This window comes from Strongylocentrotus purpuratus, unplaced genomic scaffold (assembly GCF_000002235.5).
Source record: "Strongylocentrotus purpuratus isolate Spur 01 unplaced genomic scaffold, Spur_5.0 spur5_scaffold_8, whole genome shotgun sequence".
Taxonomy (NCBI): Eukaryota; Metazoa; Echinodermata; class Echinoidea; order Camarodonta; family Strongylocentrotidae; genus Strongylocentrotus; species Strongylocentrotus purpuratus.
Genome location: NW_022145614.1, coordinates 26,697,047 through 26,716,855, shown reverse-complemented (window position 1 = coordinate 26,716,855; position 19,809 = coordinate 26,697,047). Strand labels below are relative to the sequence as shown.

The 19,809-nt window shown below is 37.2% G+C and overlaps 1 protein-coding gene across 3 annotated transcripts in view; it reads left to right on the top strand.

The window, feature by feature from the left end:
• The window catches only part of LOC579162 (enhancer of mRNA-decapping protein 4), a 42,621-nt gene that overhangs the window by 11,199 nt on the left and 11,613 nt on the right, over positions 1-19,809 (top strand). For 2 of the 3 annotated variants that reach the window (XM_030975215.1, XM_030975214.1), the window contains exons 5-17: positions 2,056-2,167; positions 3,215-3,314; positions 5,853-6,036; positions 6,957-7,092; positions 7,576-7,680; positions 8,947-9,143; positions 9,513-9,702; positions 11,282-11,456; positions 12,879-12,978; positions 13,639-13,739; positions 15,878-16,790; positions 17,466-17,600; positions 18,266-18,335. In XM_030975215.1, the coding sequence (XP_030831075.1) occupies positions 2,056-2,167; positions 3,215-3,314; positions 5,853-6,036; positions 6,957-7,092; positions 7,576-7,680; positions 8,947-9,143; positions 9,513-9,702; positions 11,282-11,456; positions 12,879-12,978; positions 13,639-13,739; positions 15,878-16,790; positions 17,466-17,600; positions 18,266-18,335 (2,518 nt within the window). The remainder of the gene's footprint in view (positions 1-2,055; positions 2,168-3,214; positions 3,315-5,852; positions 6,037-6,956; positions 7,093-7,575; positions 7,681-8,946; positions 9,144-9,512; positions 9,703-11,281; positions 11,457-12,878; positions 12,979-13,638; positions 13,740-15,877; positions 16,791-17,465; positions 17,601-18,265; positions 18,336-19,809) is intronic. The other variant, XM_030975216.1, reaches the window with a different exon arrangement.

Genomic DNA, 19,809 nt, shown 5'->3' with positions numbered 1-19,809 from the left:
CAAGATAGAAACAATTTACAGGGAGACAAAAAGGCCAAAGAGGGAGAATGACAGTAAGACACACAAAGAGGTATATTACATTGTTAAGTGGGGATAGATAGAGTGAGATAGAAAAGTAATAAATGGAGATTTAAGTATGGGAGGGGATTGATAGGGAGAGAGAGAGAGAGAGACTGAGAGATATTTCCAGAGTGATGACTCATGTGGCATGTTGCGAAATATGTACATGTACAAGCTGTCAAAATGAGTTGGAGCAAGTGATCACGATGCCATCACACAGGTTCCACATTCTGTCCACAGTGCTTAAACTTGTGCGGGAATATCTTGCCGTGCCAAAACCGTTCCGCAAATCAGGTGTAAGCAGCCGCAGGTACATGATACATCTTTTTAGCCAACGCTGTAGGCTGATCTTTTAATTTTCTTCTATTTGATTTTAATTGTCATGTATTCTCAGGATAAAACAAAGTGATTTGAAAAGAGAATACATGTATGTTTGCTGATGTTTATATCACTGTAAATTTCTCTATTGTCATATTCAGTATAACTTTCTTTATTGTTTAGCTGGTGATTCGTTGTTGTTGTATTGAATTGTATATGTTTGGGTACAGATACTCCTAAATTAGATTGTTTTGATAAGACTGATTCAGATGGATATTTTAGTTTCCTTCACATTCAGCATCTTTTAACTGTTGATTCCTCCTCAGCAAGCCGGTTGCTATGGCAACATGGGGTGGTGTGATGTTGTATTGTATTCTTGAGATGTACATGTATGTAAATATCATGTTTGGTACATGTACAATCTTAGAGCCACCTCGTCAACAGAGGTGCTCCACTGAACGTTTCATCAAGCAGGGCACCTCTTGGCACAGCTGTTTCTAACAATTTCAACTTTTCTCACCCATGGAAAAGTATCCCAAGATAACTTTGATTTGAAATTGTCTCCAGCGGGTTAAGATGGATATGGTTGTTATGGATGTAATTTATTTGGGAGCCGTACTTTACCTGAGATCACAATGGAACAACTGGATTAATTTTTTTCTCAAGGATTTGTGATATCATGATATGAAACGCCACTTGGAAGGAAAAAAAAATGCAACTGCTATCTAGAGGTATCATGCCTTCAGTATCATATCTGGCATTTCTATAGCATCTCAGTCAAACTGCATTATGCATGTACTTCTGCTTAGATTCACATTTGTAAGCATTTGACACTACATGCCAAGGAATGACTTTGAGAAAAGAACTTGCCAAATAACCGAGGGCAGTTAGAGTGAAGGGCAAGCCAAGAATTTGTTTTTGAGTACACAAATGATCTAGCCTTTATATACTGTTAATAGAGCACTTTCATTTATATACATGCATGTTTGTGGACCATTCATCCTGATGGCCATGGCTGAGTTTGTCCCTATGTGGATCTACATATACACACAAATGCATAATTTATTGTTTTTTCGCTATTGAAACTATTCCTGGTATCTCGGGTCACACCTACATGTAGAATTGTTTACGTATGAAGTCTTATACCCAGATACAGTGTACATCATGTCCTATGACATCCCCCCTCGTTTAAACTGAATATAACAGGAGAATAGATGTCTTAGTTTGGGGAAGTGGAGATTATGTAGACATAGTAGGATTATCATTCTAAGCCCTTAAGCTAGTATGAAGTGCAATTACATATCCAATCAGTACTGTAGGTGTGGTAGTCAAGTGGTTTAAGTACTTGACTTGAAATGCAAAGGTCATGGATTCCATCCCTGACACAACACTAATGTCCTTTGGCAAGGCAGTACCCAGGAGAGAAATGGGGATCTTGTAGGATGACGAAAGCCTTTGTGTTAGTAACTAATTGCCATATGCCCTCATGGTGACCATGTAATAGGAATACTCCCCAGGGAGTGGAGATGGTGCACATTGTGCAAGAATGAAGCTGATGACCGGGATAATAATATCTGTAAAGCGCTTAAAGACAGTATATCATATAAAGGGCAACATAAATCCAGATTATTATTATATTACTGAATCTGTCCTAAATGGTTTTTCTTTGTACTACAGTGTCCTAGAAGGTGATGACCGTGGAGGGTCAGTTCCTATGTATGGCCGTGAAGTGGACATAACACCTAGCAGGGCTTCATGTGTTGAAAGCTCCATCCCAGGAAGCAGTAAGGTGAGATATTTGAGGGTTTTTGAATGACATTTAAAGGTATAGTTGAGTTCTGTTTTCAGATCGTGAATGCCTTTAAAGTGCATGGTTATTGCTCTTATTCTTATTTATGACATTTCTAGTGCCCTTTTAGGACCTAAAATTGCTAAGAAGGTAATTTTAGACCCCAAAATGTGTGAAATTTAGCCAATTCGATCATACCAATTCAGCTCCACTTTAAAAAAAAATATGGTGTCCGTTAATTAATTAATTAATTAATAATAACAATACTTGGCCGGCCGATTGTGCGTAATATAACCAACACGAAAAAGCCAACAAAAAAGCCAACATCGGCATTGGCTGAAATACAACGTAAAAGGCGCTATTTTGTTTTTTCAATGGCTTTCAACGGCTGGTTCAAATTATCTAATATTTGTGGTGGTACACAATATTTTCATCTCTGAACCGATTTTGATCAAACAAAGATGATTTTGTCATTTAAATTGTATGTACTTTCAAATTTGACAGACAGTTTTTCATTATCTCACAAAAAATTATTTTGTGTAGCGCCCTGTGCAACAGAACTCAACTCTCCCTCTATATAGCAAACAATGCCTAATCGGTGCCTGTTGGTCCCCCATGATCCTCTTTTTCTTATGTTAATTGAGAGCTGATTTGATGAGATAACCACCTGTCAGTGAGGCCTAATCCCCCTGGCCAAACTAGTGTAGATGGGCTTTAAAACGCTGCTTTGTAATAAACAGAAACATTGTTAAATATGTGACACCCATACCGGAAGTGATGATGATGATGATGATTGTTGTTGTTGTTGTTGTTGATGTTTTTGTTGTTAATATTACTACTACCATTATTAATATTTGACAAAAGATGGTACTTTTTAGAACTAGTATGGTTTTGAAACTTTTCTATTCATTGGATGCTATTCAGTTCAGACAAAAAGATAACTGTTTACAGTGGTAAAAAAAAAAATACCTTTCTGCATTCTAAACCGTGAGCAGATACATGTATTCTGACCCTGTCAACTTACAAACCGTTTCTTTGTATCTTCAGGTGAAGATCACCCCTGTAGTCAACTATGAATGGGAGGCGAAATACTACTTTGGAAACCTCGTAGCGGTCAACGACACATTCCTTGTGTATGTGCTTAGGAGTAAGTGGACACCCTTTTATATTGTTCATTTATCTGTGTTTGTCATTAGAATATTATGCAGCTACAGTGTGTAATGTAACTAATCGGGCCAGGATTCGCAACCAAAATAAAAGCTCATTTAAAAGTATTTAATAAATGCTTAATTAAAAGTATTTATTTAAGTTATGATTTAGGTAGATAATCATGAATAGATAGTATTTGATAACTTTGACTGTGTATTCATATTATGATGAATAGGCAAATTGCTAAATTGTTATTTGAAGCAGCTCTAAAAGAGTCCAAATTCAGATGAATCCCTTATTGATTTTACAAACGAGCAATTCTGTCTCGAAAGTGAGATTTGTTTCAACACAGAGAGTTTCTGGGATTCATTATCTAGAATCTATGGTTGTACATAATGTCCAATTTCAGGATGTATGGATTATCTGTATGGAAATACACTTGCTTTACAGAAATGATGGGATCATTCAAAGATAGAAAAAAGCCTGTGAGTAATTCAATGCAAATTGAAGGATACTTTAGGCTCTCTTCAGCTGGGCAATTCCACGGTAACGGAAGGACACTCAGACAAGATTTTTGAACTTCAGGTTCATACTAAAAGAAATGTTTTATTAGTATGTATAAAACTATGGGGAACAAAATGTGTTTCAGTCAAGTGGAAAGCTTCATCAACTTCACAAAGTTTGGATAAACACTAATTAACTGGAAAAACCATGTCCATTTTTATGTCCTTCCATTACCGAGATAATTAATATGCACATTCTTAAACTACTTAACTATAATGACAATTTTTTTTGGGAGAATTAAAGGCACTTATATAGGTATTATATCTGTACTGTTTCACATCTTATACTAATAAAACAGTTCTTTTAGTATGAACCTGAAGTTCAAAAATCTTGTCTGAGTGTCCTTCCGTTACCTTGGAATTGCCCAGCTGTACATTAGAGCTTCGTTCAGGCTCTCAGGGTTGTGAGATTTCAAGGTATCATCCCAGATCCCAAGTGAAATTCTTCTTGAGGCAAGACTAGTGTCATGGAGAATTTAATTTCAATTAATACGATATGTGAATTTATAGCATATAAACTGACATAATTTTACTTGATGTAAATGATAATTTTTTTCTTCTCATCATAATGAAAATTGTGTGAAAAAGCACAGATCGATATGACTGTAATCCTTCTTGACCACCAGAATGTTTCTGAAACAAAATTATCTTTAATTTTCTTTGAAATGTCAAATATTAGTTTTCACTATTTCATTCATTGTTCTATTAGATGTAAAAAAAAGTGAACAGTGCATGTATAACCTTATGAAGCAAAGGGAAATCCAACCTTAATAGCAAACAAATCTAACTAAAAAATCTAGAGAGCAGAAAAATCAGAGAAGCAGACTGGTGACAGTTTGAAAGAAATCGGACAAAAAATAAGAAAGTTATGAATTTTTGAAAATTGTAATCACTATACGAATGGAAGCTTCAAATTGACTGAATCGGTAATGTCACTGTGATGTAGTGCGGGATAAGTTTCCCATTTGTTCAAACACATAGTCTAAATGTTTTTTCTTTCTCCAAATGTATGACTCAGGAGGGTCTTTGCTCTATATAGGACTTACAATAATATACTATCCATAATACATATTGAGTAGTACTCCAAGGGAGAAAGCACAGAAAAACAGAAATTAATGATATTTTGTACATGACAAACTGGAAAGTTGTCCGTCACTACCTGACAATCCACTGACCAAACTACTAATGTGAGATTCGCACAGTTCTATTGTTCTTGTATTTTCAAACATTCATAACTCTCTTTTTTTTGGTCCTATTTATTTCAAACTTTTGCCATTCTGTTTCTCTTATTTTTCTGCCTTCTTAAAGGAAACCAAAACCTTCATACTAAGTTACTTTTATTGTAAAGTTTAAGATATTTGAAAAATATCAGTGAAAATTTAAACAAAATCGGACAAGGAATAAGGAAGTAAGAGCTTTTTTAAATGACTAGTCACTAGAGGGCGGTATTCAATTTGATGACATCATCTGTGGACAACTCTCCATGCCTTTTGTACATCAAATTTCATGTTTTTCCTTCTTTCTTGTGATTGAGATAATGTACTCCCCCGAAAGCAAGATATAGAATGCAAAATGATATTCTACTACACATGTTATGAAGTGGGATCAAGAACACAAATAAATACAAAGAAAACAAAAAAATTGTGAAATTTTATGTACAAAAGGCATGGAGAGTTGTTCACTATTGATGTCATCAAATTGAATACCGCCCTCTAGTGACTAGTCATCTCAAAAAGCTCTTACTTTCTTATTCCTTGCCCGATTTTGTTCAAATTTTCACTGATTTTATTCAAAGCTTTTAAACTTTACAATAAAAGTAACTTAGTATGAAGGTTTTGGTTTCCTTTAAGTAATAAGAATGAACTTTTACAAGTTTGGGATTGCCCTTTTAGAGCAAAATCCAGATATTCTTAGCTTGAATGTGTCCAACAGAATATTGATTATTTTGTCCTTTTTTACTTTTCACATTTCAGTTCAGTCAGGTTATGGCCTGAGGATTCTAAACCGACGCAGCACTGTGAGGGCGCTGTTGAAAGGATTTTCTTGTGTCATCATCGACATTGCCTTCGCGTTTCACAATGCAGATATCCTGGGCTGTGTGGACCAGCGTGGCAACCTCTCCGTCTGGCACATCAAGGAAGAAGGCGGCGTGATCAGGTGAATAAAATGCTTGAAAGTTTTTATCAGGTGCCGTGGTCGAGTGGTAACGTCACCAGACTGTCGATCGCAAGGTCCGCAGATCGAGTCCCGCTACGGCACTAATGTCCTTTGGCAAGAAATTGATCTACATTTGCCACACTCGGCCCAGGGGATGTAAATGGGTATCCGGCAAGAATCAATTCTTTGAAATGCTAGAGCGCCGTAATGGCAGCACAGCTAAAGCTGGGGTAATAATCTCCAAGTTTGGAAGCGCTTAGTGATTGAAATAAACGCTATATAAAAACTGAGTATTATTATTATTATCACAGTAAAATGAAAACAAAAATGGAAATTTTGTGAGTGGCCCATGTCATGAGGTAATGGTAAAACAACTCTAAATCTTTGCGATTTGTGAATTGCCGTTGTGACCAATTAGGAAGTACTTGTGACATCATATTTTATACTAACTTTGTAAAAAGTTTGATTGGTTGAACAAATCTTGCTGTCAGATGGCACAAAATATAATTTGTGGAGTGGCGGCTTTATTTTTACCTCCTCAAAATGGCCATTCATTTATAAAAAATATTTAATAAAACTTTTTTTTTTTTGGCGGGGTTTGCCGCTGTATAACTGAACAATCCTTTAGGTTTAGTGTTGGGTCAAGGATTGTTATAAGACAAAGGTGTGGAGCAATTATTGAGAGACCACATTTCTTTAAGCCACACTGTACTACGTGTAGCTACTTGCCCCCTCTATATAGAAAACTTCCCCAATCGGTGCCCGTTGGTCCCCCATGATCCTCTTTTTCTTATGTTAATTGAGAGCTGAGTTAATGAGATAGCCACCTGTCAGTGACCTCGCTGTGTGGTCTAATCCCTTCTGGCTGAAATAGGACAGCCGGCCTTTAAGACAATCCTCTATTCTGTTGGATATTTCAGCTATGAACCCAAGATCCAAGTGAAGAGGAGCCTGCCTCCGAGTGACTACCATCGTATCGTCTGGTGCCCGTACCTTCCCGATGATGACCTTTCAAATGAGTGGAGCAACCTTCTTGCAGTCTCACATGGCGAAAGGGTAAGGAAAGCAACGGCTAAGTGGTACTGTTTATCGAAGTTCAACTTTCAAAATATTTTATAAACACTGTTCCAAAGAAAGACTTTTTCTGATGGATTTTGAGGCTTAAGTTTTGGAGCAAAAGGATTACTGAAACACCACAACTGTTTAATGAGTTGTTCAGATTTGCAATTCTGGATTTTTGAAGTTTTTATTACTTTTGTAGTTATCTTACTTATTCATTTGAATCTCTTGTGTAGTTTTTGCTACAGAAATTGCTCTTACTAACCAGAAAGTTTGCGAGAGGCTTACCAGACAGAACAACAAGTAGTATGGGTAATTCGTGGAAAATATTTTTGATAATTTTGGGGCATCCGTTATATGGTTGGAAAAAAAACGTTGTGTTAATCTACTTGTTGGATGTTACTGTTTTCTCATACATTTTAGAAAATGGTGTAGGGAATCTCGGAAAGTGCCAAATATATACTTTTTTCTTTTCTACAGGCTGAACTCTGGGATATTACAGCGGTTGCTGGAGAGTTAGGCACCAGTGAAATCAAGTATGAACAGGTTTCCAATGGCCTCATCGCAATCAATGGTCATACAAAGGTAGGTTCAGTGTACAATCATTTTTCATTTATTTTAATTTATTTTCCACATTCCAGTTAAAGCTTATCTGTACTCGTTTATAGGAGGGATTAGAGCACCCTGCAAGGTCACTGCACAGGTGGTTATCTCATCAACTCGGCTCTCAATTAACATAAGAAAAAGAGGATCATTGGGGACCGATGGTCACCGGTTAGGCATTGTTTTCTATATAGAGGGAGCAAGTAGCTACAAGTAGGACAGTGTGACTTTAAAGAAAAAATTTGCAAATAGAATATAATTTACATTATGATATTCCTGTACAGAGGAATACTTACATAAAGAGACAAACAAGTAAGTGACAAATAATGAGTAATGAGGATGAATTGGTATGCAGAAGGGAGGGGGGAGGGGGGGGGGGGATAAAATAACTGGGGTAATCCCCAATAAATGGGTTAATTGGCCCTCATAGGTGGCTTAAAAACTCAAAAAATTAACCTATTAGGGTTTATAGAATTTATAGGTTTACAAATGGAGTTACAGAGGATTGTAATAGAATTATATGAATATTAATAGTAATATTATATTGAGGGAATGTTCATGTACCAGAGAAATGAATTGAACGATACAATTTCCAAATACAATTGCTCCATGTTTTCTTACTAAAACCATTAAAAAAAAAAAACTCTCATTATCACCCCTGGATGTAGATTACTTTCATGTTCTGCCCTTCCATAAAATACATATTTTACAAGTTTTCCTCTTTTGGGGAGGGGGGTTCTTGAAAAGATGTCTGGCGACACTTACTTGCTGACTCTCGCTCTAGCTCTGGGATGCCGTGGAATGGATATGTGCTCAGTATTAATGCAGCTCTAGTTAAAGATAAAGTTGAGTTCTGGTCATGCGATTGCATTGTGAAAGAAACAGTGTGGAATCGAGAAAAGGTTGATTATCTATAGCATATAAGTATTGGTGTGTACTGCAAGGTTCTGGAATCATCAAAATGATAATAAATTTGGCCCAGTCTTGGTAGAGTTACTAGCACTGTACACAGAAAGATGTATATGGGACTACGTGATACGTGCGCGATATCTATCCGGTCCAGATAGATATAATAATTTACCAAATATATCAATTAATAGGCGGTTTCTCAGCAAAATTTGTATCATCACGTATTAGTCAAAACATATTCTTTCACCTGATTGGTAATAAGAGCTTCCATTTCATTTTTTGAGAGGGGGGCATTTCCAAAACTGGTCTTTACTTTTAATTCCCTTTTCATTGATGCAGGCAATCACCGACATGGCGGTGTCGCCCGACGGGTCAGTCCTGGCCAGCGCCAGTCTGGACGGTACCGTCAGGTTCTGGCAGATGTACTGGGAGGTGTCTGAGGAACCCCCAAGATGTCTTCATCAGTTCGCTCCCCACGACGGTGAACCGGTCATGTCTCTCCTATTCTGTGACAATCACAAGCAACAAGATGCGAGGTGAGTGATGGAGATTCATGCAAAATGAAAAGTGAATATCTACTTATTCTAACAGTTGTGGATGGCGTTATTAAGCGTATGGTTGAAATTGTACTTGTAAATCCAAAAAATTTCAACAGTTTTAGTGTGATAAAGTTTACTCTAATAATGATACATAGAGAAAAAAATGACTTTACTGCCAAGGGAAGAGTGGTTGGTGTAACTTTGGTTGTGTTTGTGGTTGTTATTGTGCTTGTAGTTGCAGTTGTAGGTGACGATACAGTACCCAACAACCAACAACATCCAACCCTGTACCAAGCTCTGACCCTGTTTGAACCTAAACAAATTTGGCCACCCACTGTAACTCACTTGTCTCTTCTTCCTCTCCAGCTTGCCGTTCTGGCGATTCCTGATCACTGGGGCAGACCAGAACAGAGAGTTGAAGGTGTGGTGCACCGTCCAGTGGATCTGCCTCCAGAAGATCCGCTTTGGGTCCTCGCCTAACGACATTCAACCCTGTCTCAAGGTCAAGCTGGACCTCAGCGCCAGCTTCCTCATGGCTACGGACATCAGGAGAAAGGTCAGAGGTCATCCTTGTCTTCAAGATTATGTTACATTTCTCCTGTTCTCAAAAAGTTGCACTGGTTGCCAATCCGCAAGCACATAGAATTCAAAATCCTTCTCCTCACATGGAAGGCTGTAAATGGATTAGCAGGCTGTAAACGGATTAGCACCAAACTATTTACAAAACCTTGTTATGCCTTATACACCAGCTCGTAGTCTAAGATCATCACACCAGCATCTTCTTAAGATTCCCAAGACACGAGTAGCCTGTGGTGAAAGGGCCTTTTTAGCTGCAACACCTTCTTTTTGGAATAATTTACCATTTAATTTGAGAATCATAACTTCTTTAGAGACCTTCAAATCCAAGCTGAAATCTTATCATATTTAACAATACCTGTACTTGGCACTATGACACTCATCCAAACTCACTCATCCTTTCTATTTTTCTTGTGCGCATCGGAATAGAATTGTCTAGATAGACGGCGCTATATAAATGCCTTTTGTTATTATTATTATTATTATTACTTTGTTCACCCTTAAAACCTAAAACCAGTTGATTCCTGTACTAAGCCTCTGGGAATAACAGAATTTGGTAGTCAACAGGTTAAGTTGTTACTCCCACTAGGCTTCTATAGGATATATACATCTACTGACTGGTGGATTTCGGGTTTGATTTTATTTATTGACTCTGTGTAAAAAACCTTAGTTCCTTCATTTAAGCCAGGCCACGAAAAGCGCTAAACAGTGTAATGAAATAACACAATTTTCCAGTTGACTGGTTGCATTTGACCACCGTAATTCCTCTCAGGCAAAGTGAAAAATACTGCTTTTGTTGCTCAGGTCGAACTTAAAGGAAGTCTCCTAACATTTCAATTCAATTCAATTCAAGTCAATAAGGGTTTATTCGTATGATGTTCTGGCAGCCGAAGCTGAATTGCAGATCATTTGTACAAGTTAAAAACATGATATTTAAAATACACTGAGCATTATACATGTTGACATAAAATAAAATTAATGACATATAAAAGGATAAAAATACTGGACACATTTATACACGTAATAGGCAACATCATTAAACCAGTTGATTGATAGATGAGTTTCACTTGAATTTTAAGCACGTTATCCTCAATGACCATTAAAAGTTTAATTTGGTAACATTACTTTGCTGAGTAGCTGGCAACCCAATAAGAAGTTCTTCAAGAGCCCTGATAATCAAGATCTTTGGTCTAGTCTGGGAGATAACATAACAATGGTGTTTCATATAATTTTCTATTTGTGCAGGGGGGTGTTTCACAAAGATCCCAAGTTGAACTTAACTCTAAGTTTGACTTAAAAATTATGGAGAGCCATTTGTAGCCTTGAAATTAAATATAATCAAAAGCAAAAATTCAAGTATTTTAGACTTTTCATAAATTCCACATCAAGAACATGAAATCTCCTTAATAATAGAAAATTTGAATGATTTGAATCAAACATTTAATGCTTTTTGAACTAACTTTTACAAAATATTTTCAAAGATGCTAACAGCTTTCCATAATTGTTAAGTCCAACTTAGAGATAAGTTCAACTTAGAATCTTTATGAAACACCCCAAAGGTTTTGTACGTGATCCAGCTGTACCAACAACACGATGACGGCACAGCTCACTTCAGCTCGGTGACAGAGTTTCTCCTGATGCAACCGATGCTCAGCTTCGCCATCGTCGATGCCGGACGATGTCGAACCAAGCAGACCCAAGAAGAGGCCGAAGATGGCGAGGAGCTCCAAACAGGTTGGTCCATCTATGTTAACCCTATCTGTGTTCAGACTTTGTTTTCTCAGGGTCCTGTCTTAAAAAGAGTTGCGATTGATCCAAATCAATCGCAAGTCCTCTAATCAATCGTAAGTTTGCAATCTCCTATCTCCAGAGCTGCCAACCATTCCATTTTTGCTGGAATTACTCCGTTTTTCCCTCCAAATTACGGTATTACGTTTTTTCTGCATAAAATACGTATTTTTTTTTTTAATAATTTTTTTTTTTTTTTTTTTTTTTACATACCGCGCGTCAAACAACTGCCCTAAAATGGTGATTTGATCATAAATTCAATAGAAAACTAATTTTAAAACATACTTGAAGAGAAAAATATTCTCTAAAAAAAATGAAATGCCGATAATACCAAAATAACCACCAAATAAATTACTTGCTTGTATGGAAAAAACAGCATGATGAATGAACATTTCTGCATTGGAAGTGTGCCCACGTGGTTGTAAGTTTCGTTTTTATGTATTCCTTTTTTTTGCTTGAAATTCCTTTTTTTTGCCATCATGATTCCTTTTTTTGGTCGCACAAGGTTGGCAGCTCTGTATCTCTTATGTTCATAGTTCGCAAATAAGCTGTGATTAATATCAACTCTTTGTAAGACAGGGCCCTCATGTTCCTTATTTATACATGGTGATATATACAATACGACCCCAGTGAACTCAATACATCACATGTATATATACATGTCTTGTGAAAAGCTAGAAAGGTTACAGCATAACGAGCCGTGTTTGATTAATGCAAAGTCATTGTGAATATACGTACAGTACTTCACATGAGATGATGTCATCTAGTCGATGGCTTATTTTTAGTTCCATGAGCTTTAGATTTCGAATTTTCAGAGAGCTGGTACTCCTCTGACGGACACTGAAATAGTAAATAGTTTATATTATTGTAATCAATGGCTCATAAGCTTTCCGTTGATAAATTATTCGTCTATTTCGTTTTTCGCTTCTGACAGAATCTTTAATGACACTAACTGATAGTGTGACTACATTTAATTACATAAATAAGGCCAATTAACAAAAATGAAGTGTTTCTCGTCCCTGCCCGCCTCCTTTTTTTTTTTTACTATTTACTATTTACTATTCAGAAAAAAAAGCCCCCCCCCCAAAAAAAAGTCTGTGATATACAATTTGTTTAAATAGCTACTAAAGTGATACAAATCATTTGTTTTGCCTTACATTGCACCAGTATACTCACATAGCACAATATCTGTGAATACAATAGGCTTGGCCATCTATAAGTAGCATGGCAGCCATCTTGGAAAAAAATAGCAAAATAGTTAATAGTAATGCCCTGCCTCCTCCTTTTAAAAAAATATTTGGACGAGAAACACATTATTTTTGTTATTTGGCCTAACCATAATTGTTTTATGAAACGTCCCCATTACAGGCGAATTTGAAGAAGTAGCTGCAGAAGGAGAGGACGGTGACAATATGAACAACGGTCAAGCAGTTAGTGTGCTGGTCAAGATGTTTTGTGTCTTCTCAAGGTAATGTCCAGTGGAGAACAGTCCATTTGGTTACAGAATTTTGCTCAAGAGCAGCCGAGTTCTTGTCTTTGGTTACTATAATTATGCCACAAATCTACAGGCACAGATGTCTTTTAAAAATGTGATTTGAAATGACAGAGATAGCTGATAGCTTGTACAGGCATAAATGGATGTAATTGTATCTTCATAGCCTAGGTTTGAAGGACATAACAAAATGCATTGCCATACAGATTGATTAATTGATTGATTGAATAATTCCATTGTCCTAAAGAATCCAGTCTCATGTAGCCTAAGTGCTGAAACTGTTCATTTTACAATACAAAACATTCCGAATACACACAAATTAAGAAAAATAAATCAGATTAAGGAACGAATCAAGGAATATAATTTATCAATCGTTATGTTGAAATAAAATATTGATAATCATCGTGTGAAAGTAGATTACTCTTCCTCAGACTTTTATTTTGCTAGCAGTTCAACCTAAACTACAATGATATCTAGTCAATCTTTCTTGATTCAATTTGATGAATTTATGTGGGTATATTATCATTTAGGTATGTTTTGTTTGGGTTTGTTATTGCTAGCTATTCCTATAATATATCAACTATGAGCCAATCACGTAAAGTATTATTCTCTGTTTGAATTCCGCCATCGGCACAGGGCGCTTCAAGAACTGCAGATCCGTTTCCAGCCGTCCCCATCAGTGAAGCAAGAAATCATGGCTGGCTCTATAAACACAACGACATCACATGGAGATAATAGTAAGTTTGAGTGCAACTTGCAAAGTGTCTCTTTAGAGCCAGGAGTGCGTTAAATCTGTGTTAAATACTTAAAGGTAATACAAAGTTTTGGTATGGGGTCATGAATTTGGTTCAAATGAACATATTGGAAGCATATGCGGTTTTACAATATTCAATGATCATTGTCGCGGTTGAAATCGAGTCTAAAGTGATGAAATTGTAAATAATAAACTCTTTATGTTGTATAGCTCCCTCTCAAGACTGATATTACTTTAGCTTTAAAACAATGTTTCTTTACTACAATCGACCAATTTGCTATTCCCGCTTGGAAATTATATATCAGAACTGCATATTCTGAGATTTTCATGGTCGCAGCTACCATGGAATGGCCTTAGACTCTATTTGAAATATTTGAAATTTACCGGGAGCACCGGTAAATGTTGATTATTCAATTTCTTGAAAGCAGAAGTGTTTTTAGGGGATAAATTTTCTAGTGCTTATAATACATCCACAGGGGCATCCAAATATATAGAAATGTTAAAGAATCCAATTTTCAAAATTTCCCAAAATTTTGCATTACCTTTAATTTCCTTCTGGCTCACACAAAACAAATGGAAAGCATAGTTTGTTCATCAATCATAGAATTATACAACTTTGTTATTCCATCCAGTTTTTGTTTTTCTTCATTTATTTGATGAATTGATTTCTTTAAATTTCCTGTAAAACATCTCAGGATACAAGGTTGAGAAATTAGATATCTAAATGCATGTATCTATCAATGTGTTGTTAATATTCTACTGTGTATGTGGGTCTGTGAATGTTTTTCTCGAAAATTCTGATGACTTTACCTAAGGATATGATGGGAGAAATATTTTGCTAATATTTTACAGTGCGCACAGTTTAAAGATAAACTTGAGTTCTGGTAATGCGATTGCATTGTGAAAGAAAAGGTGTGGAATGGATCAGAAAAGTTGATCATACAGCATGTAAGTAATGGTGTGTAATGCAAGGTTCTGGAGTCATCAAAATCATCATAAATTTGGCAGAGTCTTGGTAAAGTAACAATCACTTACACAGAAAGATGTATATGGGACAACACACATGGTGTCGGGGCTGGTACTACCCTGATTTCCTTATCTTTTTATGCTCATTACTCAGCCAGTATACATTTTCTTCCAAACTTGTTTGGCACATGACATTTATTTGTAATCTTGAACATTCAGTGTAAGTTTCGTTAGATTCTGTGAGAATTCATTTTCTTTTTTTTAGCACAACTCAAGTTTATCTTTAAAGACCCTATCCAATGATAACACAACATTATATCAATGGAAAGCTGAATAAATGTAGAATACAAATATAAAGGAATAAGAAAGATTTTCCCTTTCAGTATTGCACAGAAGCGAATCGAAACCCTAATTCCCGCACCTCTCTAAATAACTGGTCAAGAGGGGTAAAATTGGCCAATTATGGGGAACTGATTATCTCTGCTATATAGCTTTTAAGGCGATGGGCTGTGCTAAATTATTGCAAAGTCATTGTGAATATATGTACTCTACATAAGATGATATCATCAAGTTGAAAGCTAGTTTTTAGGTTATCAACTTCTGATTTTCAAAGCTGTTACTGCTCTGACAGACACTAACATAGCATATAATTAATATGAATGTAATCTACGGCTTATAAGCTTTCTGTTGATATATAATTCATCTATTTCATTTTTCACTTCCAACAGGGTCTTTAATTAGATCACATATTTAGGATGTAAAATGTATATGTGGTTTGTTTGATACGTATATATACATATATATATATATATATGTATATATATTTTGTAGAAAAGATATCCATCAAGGTGATTAGAGGAAGACACTGTAATACATCCCAGGTCCGGAAGGAAACATTATTTCCTGTTCCTTGAATAATAAATAATGAGTTTGATTTTACTTTTTCTAGATTCCTCTCATCTAGCTCAAGGTAACTTTCTAAACCAGTTTTGTTATGGTTGTGACACTACATGTAGTATCCTGTACACGCATTTGCATCTCTTGACATGTTCTAAACAACTCTGAAATGTCAAGCAGTAGAGTTCACATATATGTTGAAGTGGAAATATTGAGCTGACTCTAGGCTTTTGCATTTGATTCAACTTCTATCTGCAGCATTACTGGATGGACTCTCCGATGTGAGCTTCAGTGCCACGGATCGCTCTGTGGCATCCACAGACACCGAACCGCCTCGCATTGACCCAGCATCGCTATTCTCACCCCATCGCGACCCCCAGACCCCCTCGGCAGAGACGAGTTCCTTCACCTCCGAGTCCACGCACTCGTCCGGCCAGCCCTACCTCATGACCCCGGAGTCCCTCATGAACAGCTCCCGCTCGCCCACCAAGACCACCACGCCTCAGAACCTGCTCCAGGACAGCACCGCCAGCTCCAGTAGCAGTTTCACCCACATCACAGGGACCAATGTCTCCGTGGATGATCTCCTGAGCTCATGCGGGACTTCAGAGATGAACGCTCTGGCTGCCACCCCGGACAGCTCTGTGACTCTCACCCCGACGCCCTCGTCTGCTCCGTCAAATCAGGTTTCTCCCCTGGTGGGAAAACCATCGCCGGTCGGGGGAAGTCACCTGCCAAAGACATACGATCAGATCAAGGAGGACGATGATGAGGGCCCAAAGTCGCCACCCCCGTCTCCCGTGGGAGGCGACATCCAGGATCTCCAGGGCGACCAGTTGCTGGAGTCGTCGGAAAACGTCGCTGAGCTCTTGCAGAAGAGTGCGAGGATCAAGGAGAAACGTATTTCGGACTCGAGCGCGGAAGTGGCGCAGATCCTCGGCGCGAACATTGAAGGGGAAGAGGCGGAGGAGGAGGAGGAGGAATTAGAGGATGATGTGATTGAACAGGAGGTTAATGATGGAGATGATGATGATGGGCATGATTCACCTGTTACCATGGATACAGGGAAAGCGGATGTTGATGCTGACCAGGATGAGAACAGGAGCTTTGTTGCACAAGAAACCAATACGCAAGACCAAAAGAAAACTGAGGGACTTGTACAATCTGCAAGGTAAGTCTAGTCACCCCACACCAACAATTCACTTGTGCCTGCTGGGGCTTGAGTATTAAAGGCTAATCATTATCTCTCTTTTCAATTATTTACTCTTAATTTTGATGGCACTTGTTAGTATGTCAAACATAGCTGTACAATATAAATTGAAACAGTGTATAGATAATACATATGCTCAATGATTCTAACAAAGGTATCCATGCATTCATCAATGTATGTCTTTCCCTTATCTGTCATTCTAGCTGGGGCAGGCGTACATGAAAGTCTGAATTACAACTAGTCTTTCCCGACTAGCTAGATCCCAGATAGGTTAAAGATGATTGGTCATTAGCCTTGTGCAGTCTTTTTCTAAAAAGTAACACTTCATTTTGCTTAAGGTATTTAAATTCTTGTTTAAACCAGATGTACACATAATCGCCAATACCTGATAAAAAGAGATCTGATATATAGTTATTCCTTTGTAGAATTTATTTGTCATTACTGATTTATGACAAGTGTGCAGTCAAACGCTACAAATAGACTCGTTAGTTGTCACTTATTAAGCAGATTCCACTGTATTTTTTCGCAGAATGTCACTTTCTATGATTTCACTGCTTTGCACAATGCACAAAATGCTGTAATTTGATTTAATTTGATTTAATTTGATTGATTGATTGATTGATTGTATTGGGGTAGAACTGATCTTATGGATGATGGTGATGATGATTCGCAAGCTGTATCAGCTGGCAGTGAGATGAGAGAGGAGGAGAGGGGTAGCGTCCAGTCACCTGGAGGCCCTGTCGTCCTACCGCTGGAGGACCAGGTTTCAAGGTACATGCGAAGGATTGTACTTGACATCTAGACGGTGGGGATACATAAATTGGAAAGATAAAGATGCTAGGAGAAAGTTAGAGTTGTGTGGAGAGATAGAGAGGGAGGGAGGGGGGGAGGGAGGGAGGGAGGGAGGGAGGGAGGGAGGGAGGGAGGGAGGGACAGACAGGGAGACAGACAGACAGACGGACAGGAAGACAGACAGAGAGAGAGAGAGAGAGAGATAGAGACAGAGAGAAAGAGAGAGAGAGAGAGACAGACAGACAATGAGAGAGGGGAAAGAGGTGATAGGGAAAGGAGAGAGGAAGGAGAGAGGAAGGAAAGTGAAGGGGAGAGAAATAGTAAGGAAGAGAGGGGGATGGAGATACTGGATAGAGAGGGAGCAGGAAAAAAAGAGGGAGCAGGAAAAAAAGAGGGAAGAGTTTTCTCTGGCAGCATATGTAAATGTTTAAAAGAAAAAAAGTAGTTAGATTTACAGACCCTAGATGCACGCAGTCACTCTTGAAAATACGAGACAAGCACACTGTCCCACTTCACTTATTCTGTCACTTTGCATGCATTCCACAATCAAGGCTTCCTCACAATTTGTATGCAGATGAATGTATGCTACCTTAGTGTGAAGACTCTTACTCAAAATGCATGTTTGTTTTTTCCTCTCTCTCCAGAAATGAAACATCCAGCCCTGATGGAATGTACCGTACATCAGTACCAGTAAACCAGCAAGATCTTGGACAGGTAGAGATTAATCTTCTTTTTACGGCTCAAAAACACGCTGTTGAATTCATATTTTGCTCATATGATGATGGACTTTGCTTCATAGTTCTCACAATGTAGAATGACATGAAGCGTTTCAAATTGAATGAATGACCTCATTTGCTATCAGTATGAATATGTAATATATGCCATGGAAATATGCACAGTGCATCCCAGAAAAACGAAACCAAGAATTAACGATGTTTTATCATAACTCATATACAATAATACAATTATCATAACATAATCACAATTATAATTATTAAATGACACATAGTTGTAAAGCTTAGATCCTCCTCTTTCGTTTGATGCAACTCATATGATGCATATTTCATGCATGAGTGATTAAAAATGATATGAAGAGAGGAAACAAAAAAGTAATTTGGCGGGCAGTATCGTAATTTCAAAGAGAAAATAACATTTCTAGAAATGTCAATTTCTGCCCTTTCATATGACATCTCCATCAGGAAAAATGAGCCAGGAATAACAAAGTTCTGTTTGTATAATGTAATGCTTGCATTTCCATAATTTGATTAAACAAGTTCATTTTCACTGGCTGCCTGCCGTAGCAACAAACAGTTGACAAAAGACTAAACCTTGTTTCGTTGATGATCAGCCATGCATCAAGTCTTTCGTCTTCTTCGATAATTCTTGGTTTTGTTTTTTCTGGGATGCACTGTATATAGAACTTTGGTATCTCAAGCGTGGATCTATATAGAGCCTAGATTGTCTTTCTACTTTGTTTAAGAGCTTCAGAGGCTATTGAAAAAAAAGGTGAAAATGTCTAAAAAGTAATGATTATATTTTACCTTTTAAAAAAACAGTTTACCCTCTGTACATGTAATACGATATTACAAATATACATACAACATTATTTTATTGAAAAAGTCCACATTTATTGCGAGGATACCAAAGGATTTGTATACATGTTTATACTTATTTTCTTCCATGTTTTGGTCTGTTAGTGTTAGGAGTTGTATTCATGATTGTTTAATATTGCATTTACCTTTTACCAAACCTCATGAAAGGTAGATATCAGAAATAAATAAGTAAAAAGATTTGTAAGGGATAGTTAAGTTCTTGTTCAGACTGCAAATGCATTCAAAGTGCATGGTTATTGCTCTTATTCTTATTCATGACATTTCTAGTGCTCTTTTAGGACCTAAAATTGCTATGAAGGTAATTTTAGACCCCAAAATGTGTGAAATTTAGCCAATACGATCGTACCAATTCAGTTCCACTGTCAAAAAAATATGGTGACCGTTAATTAATTAATTAATCAATAATAACAATACGCAGGTCGGCTGGTTGTGCATATTATAACCAACACGAAAAAGCAGACAAAAAAGCCAACATCGGCATTGGCTGGAATAAAAACGTATAAGGCGCTATCTCGTTTTATCAACGGCTGGTTTAAATTATTGAATTGATTTGTGCCGTCTCTGAACCGATTTCG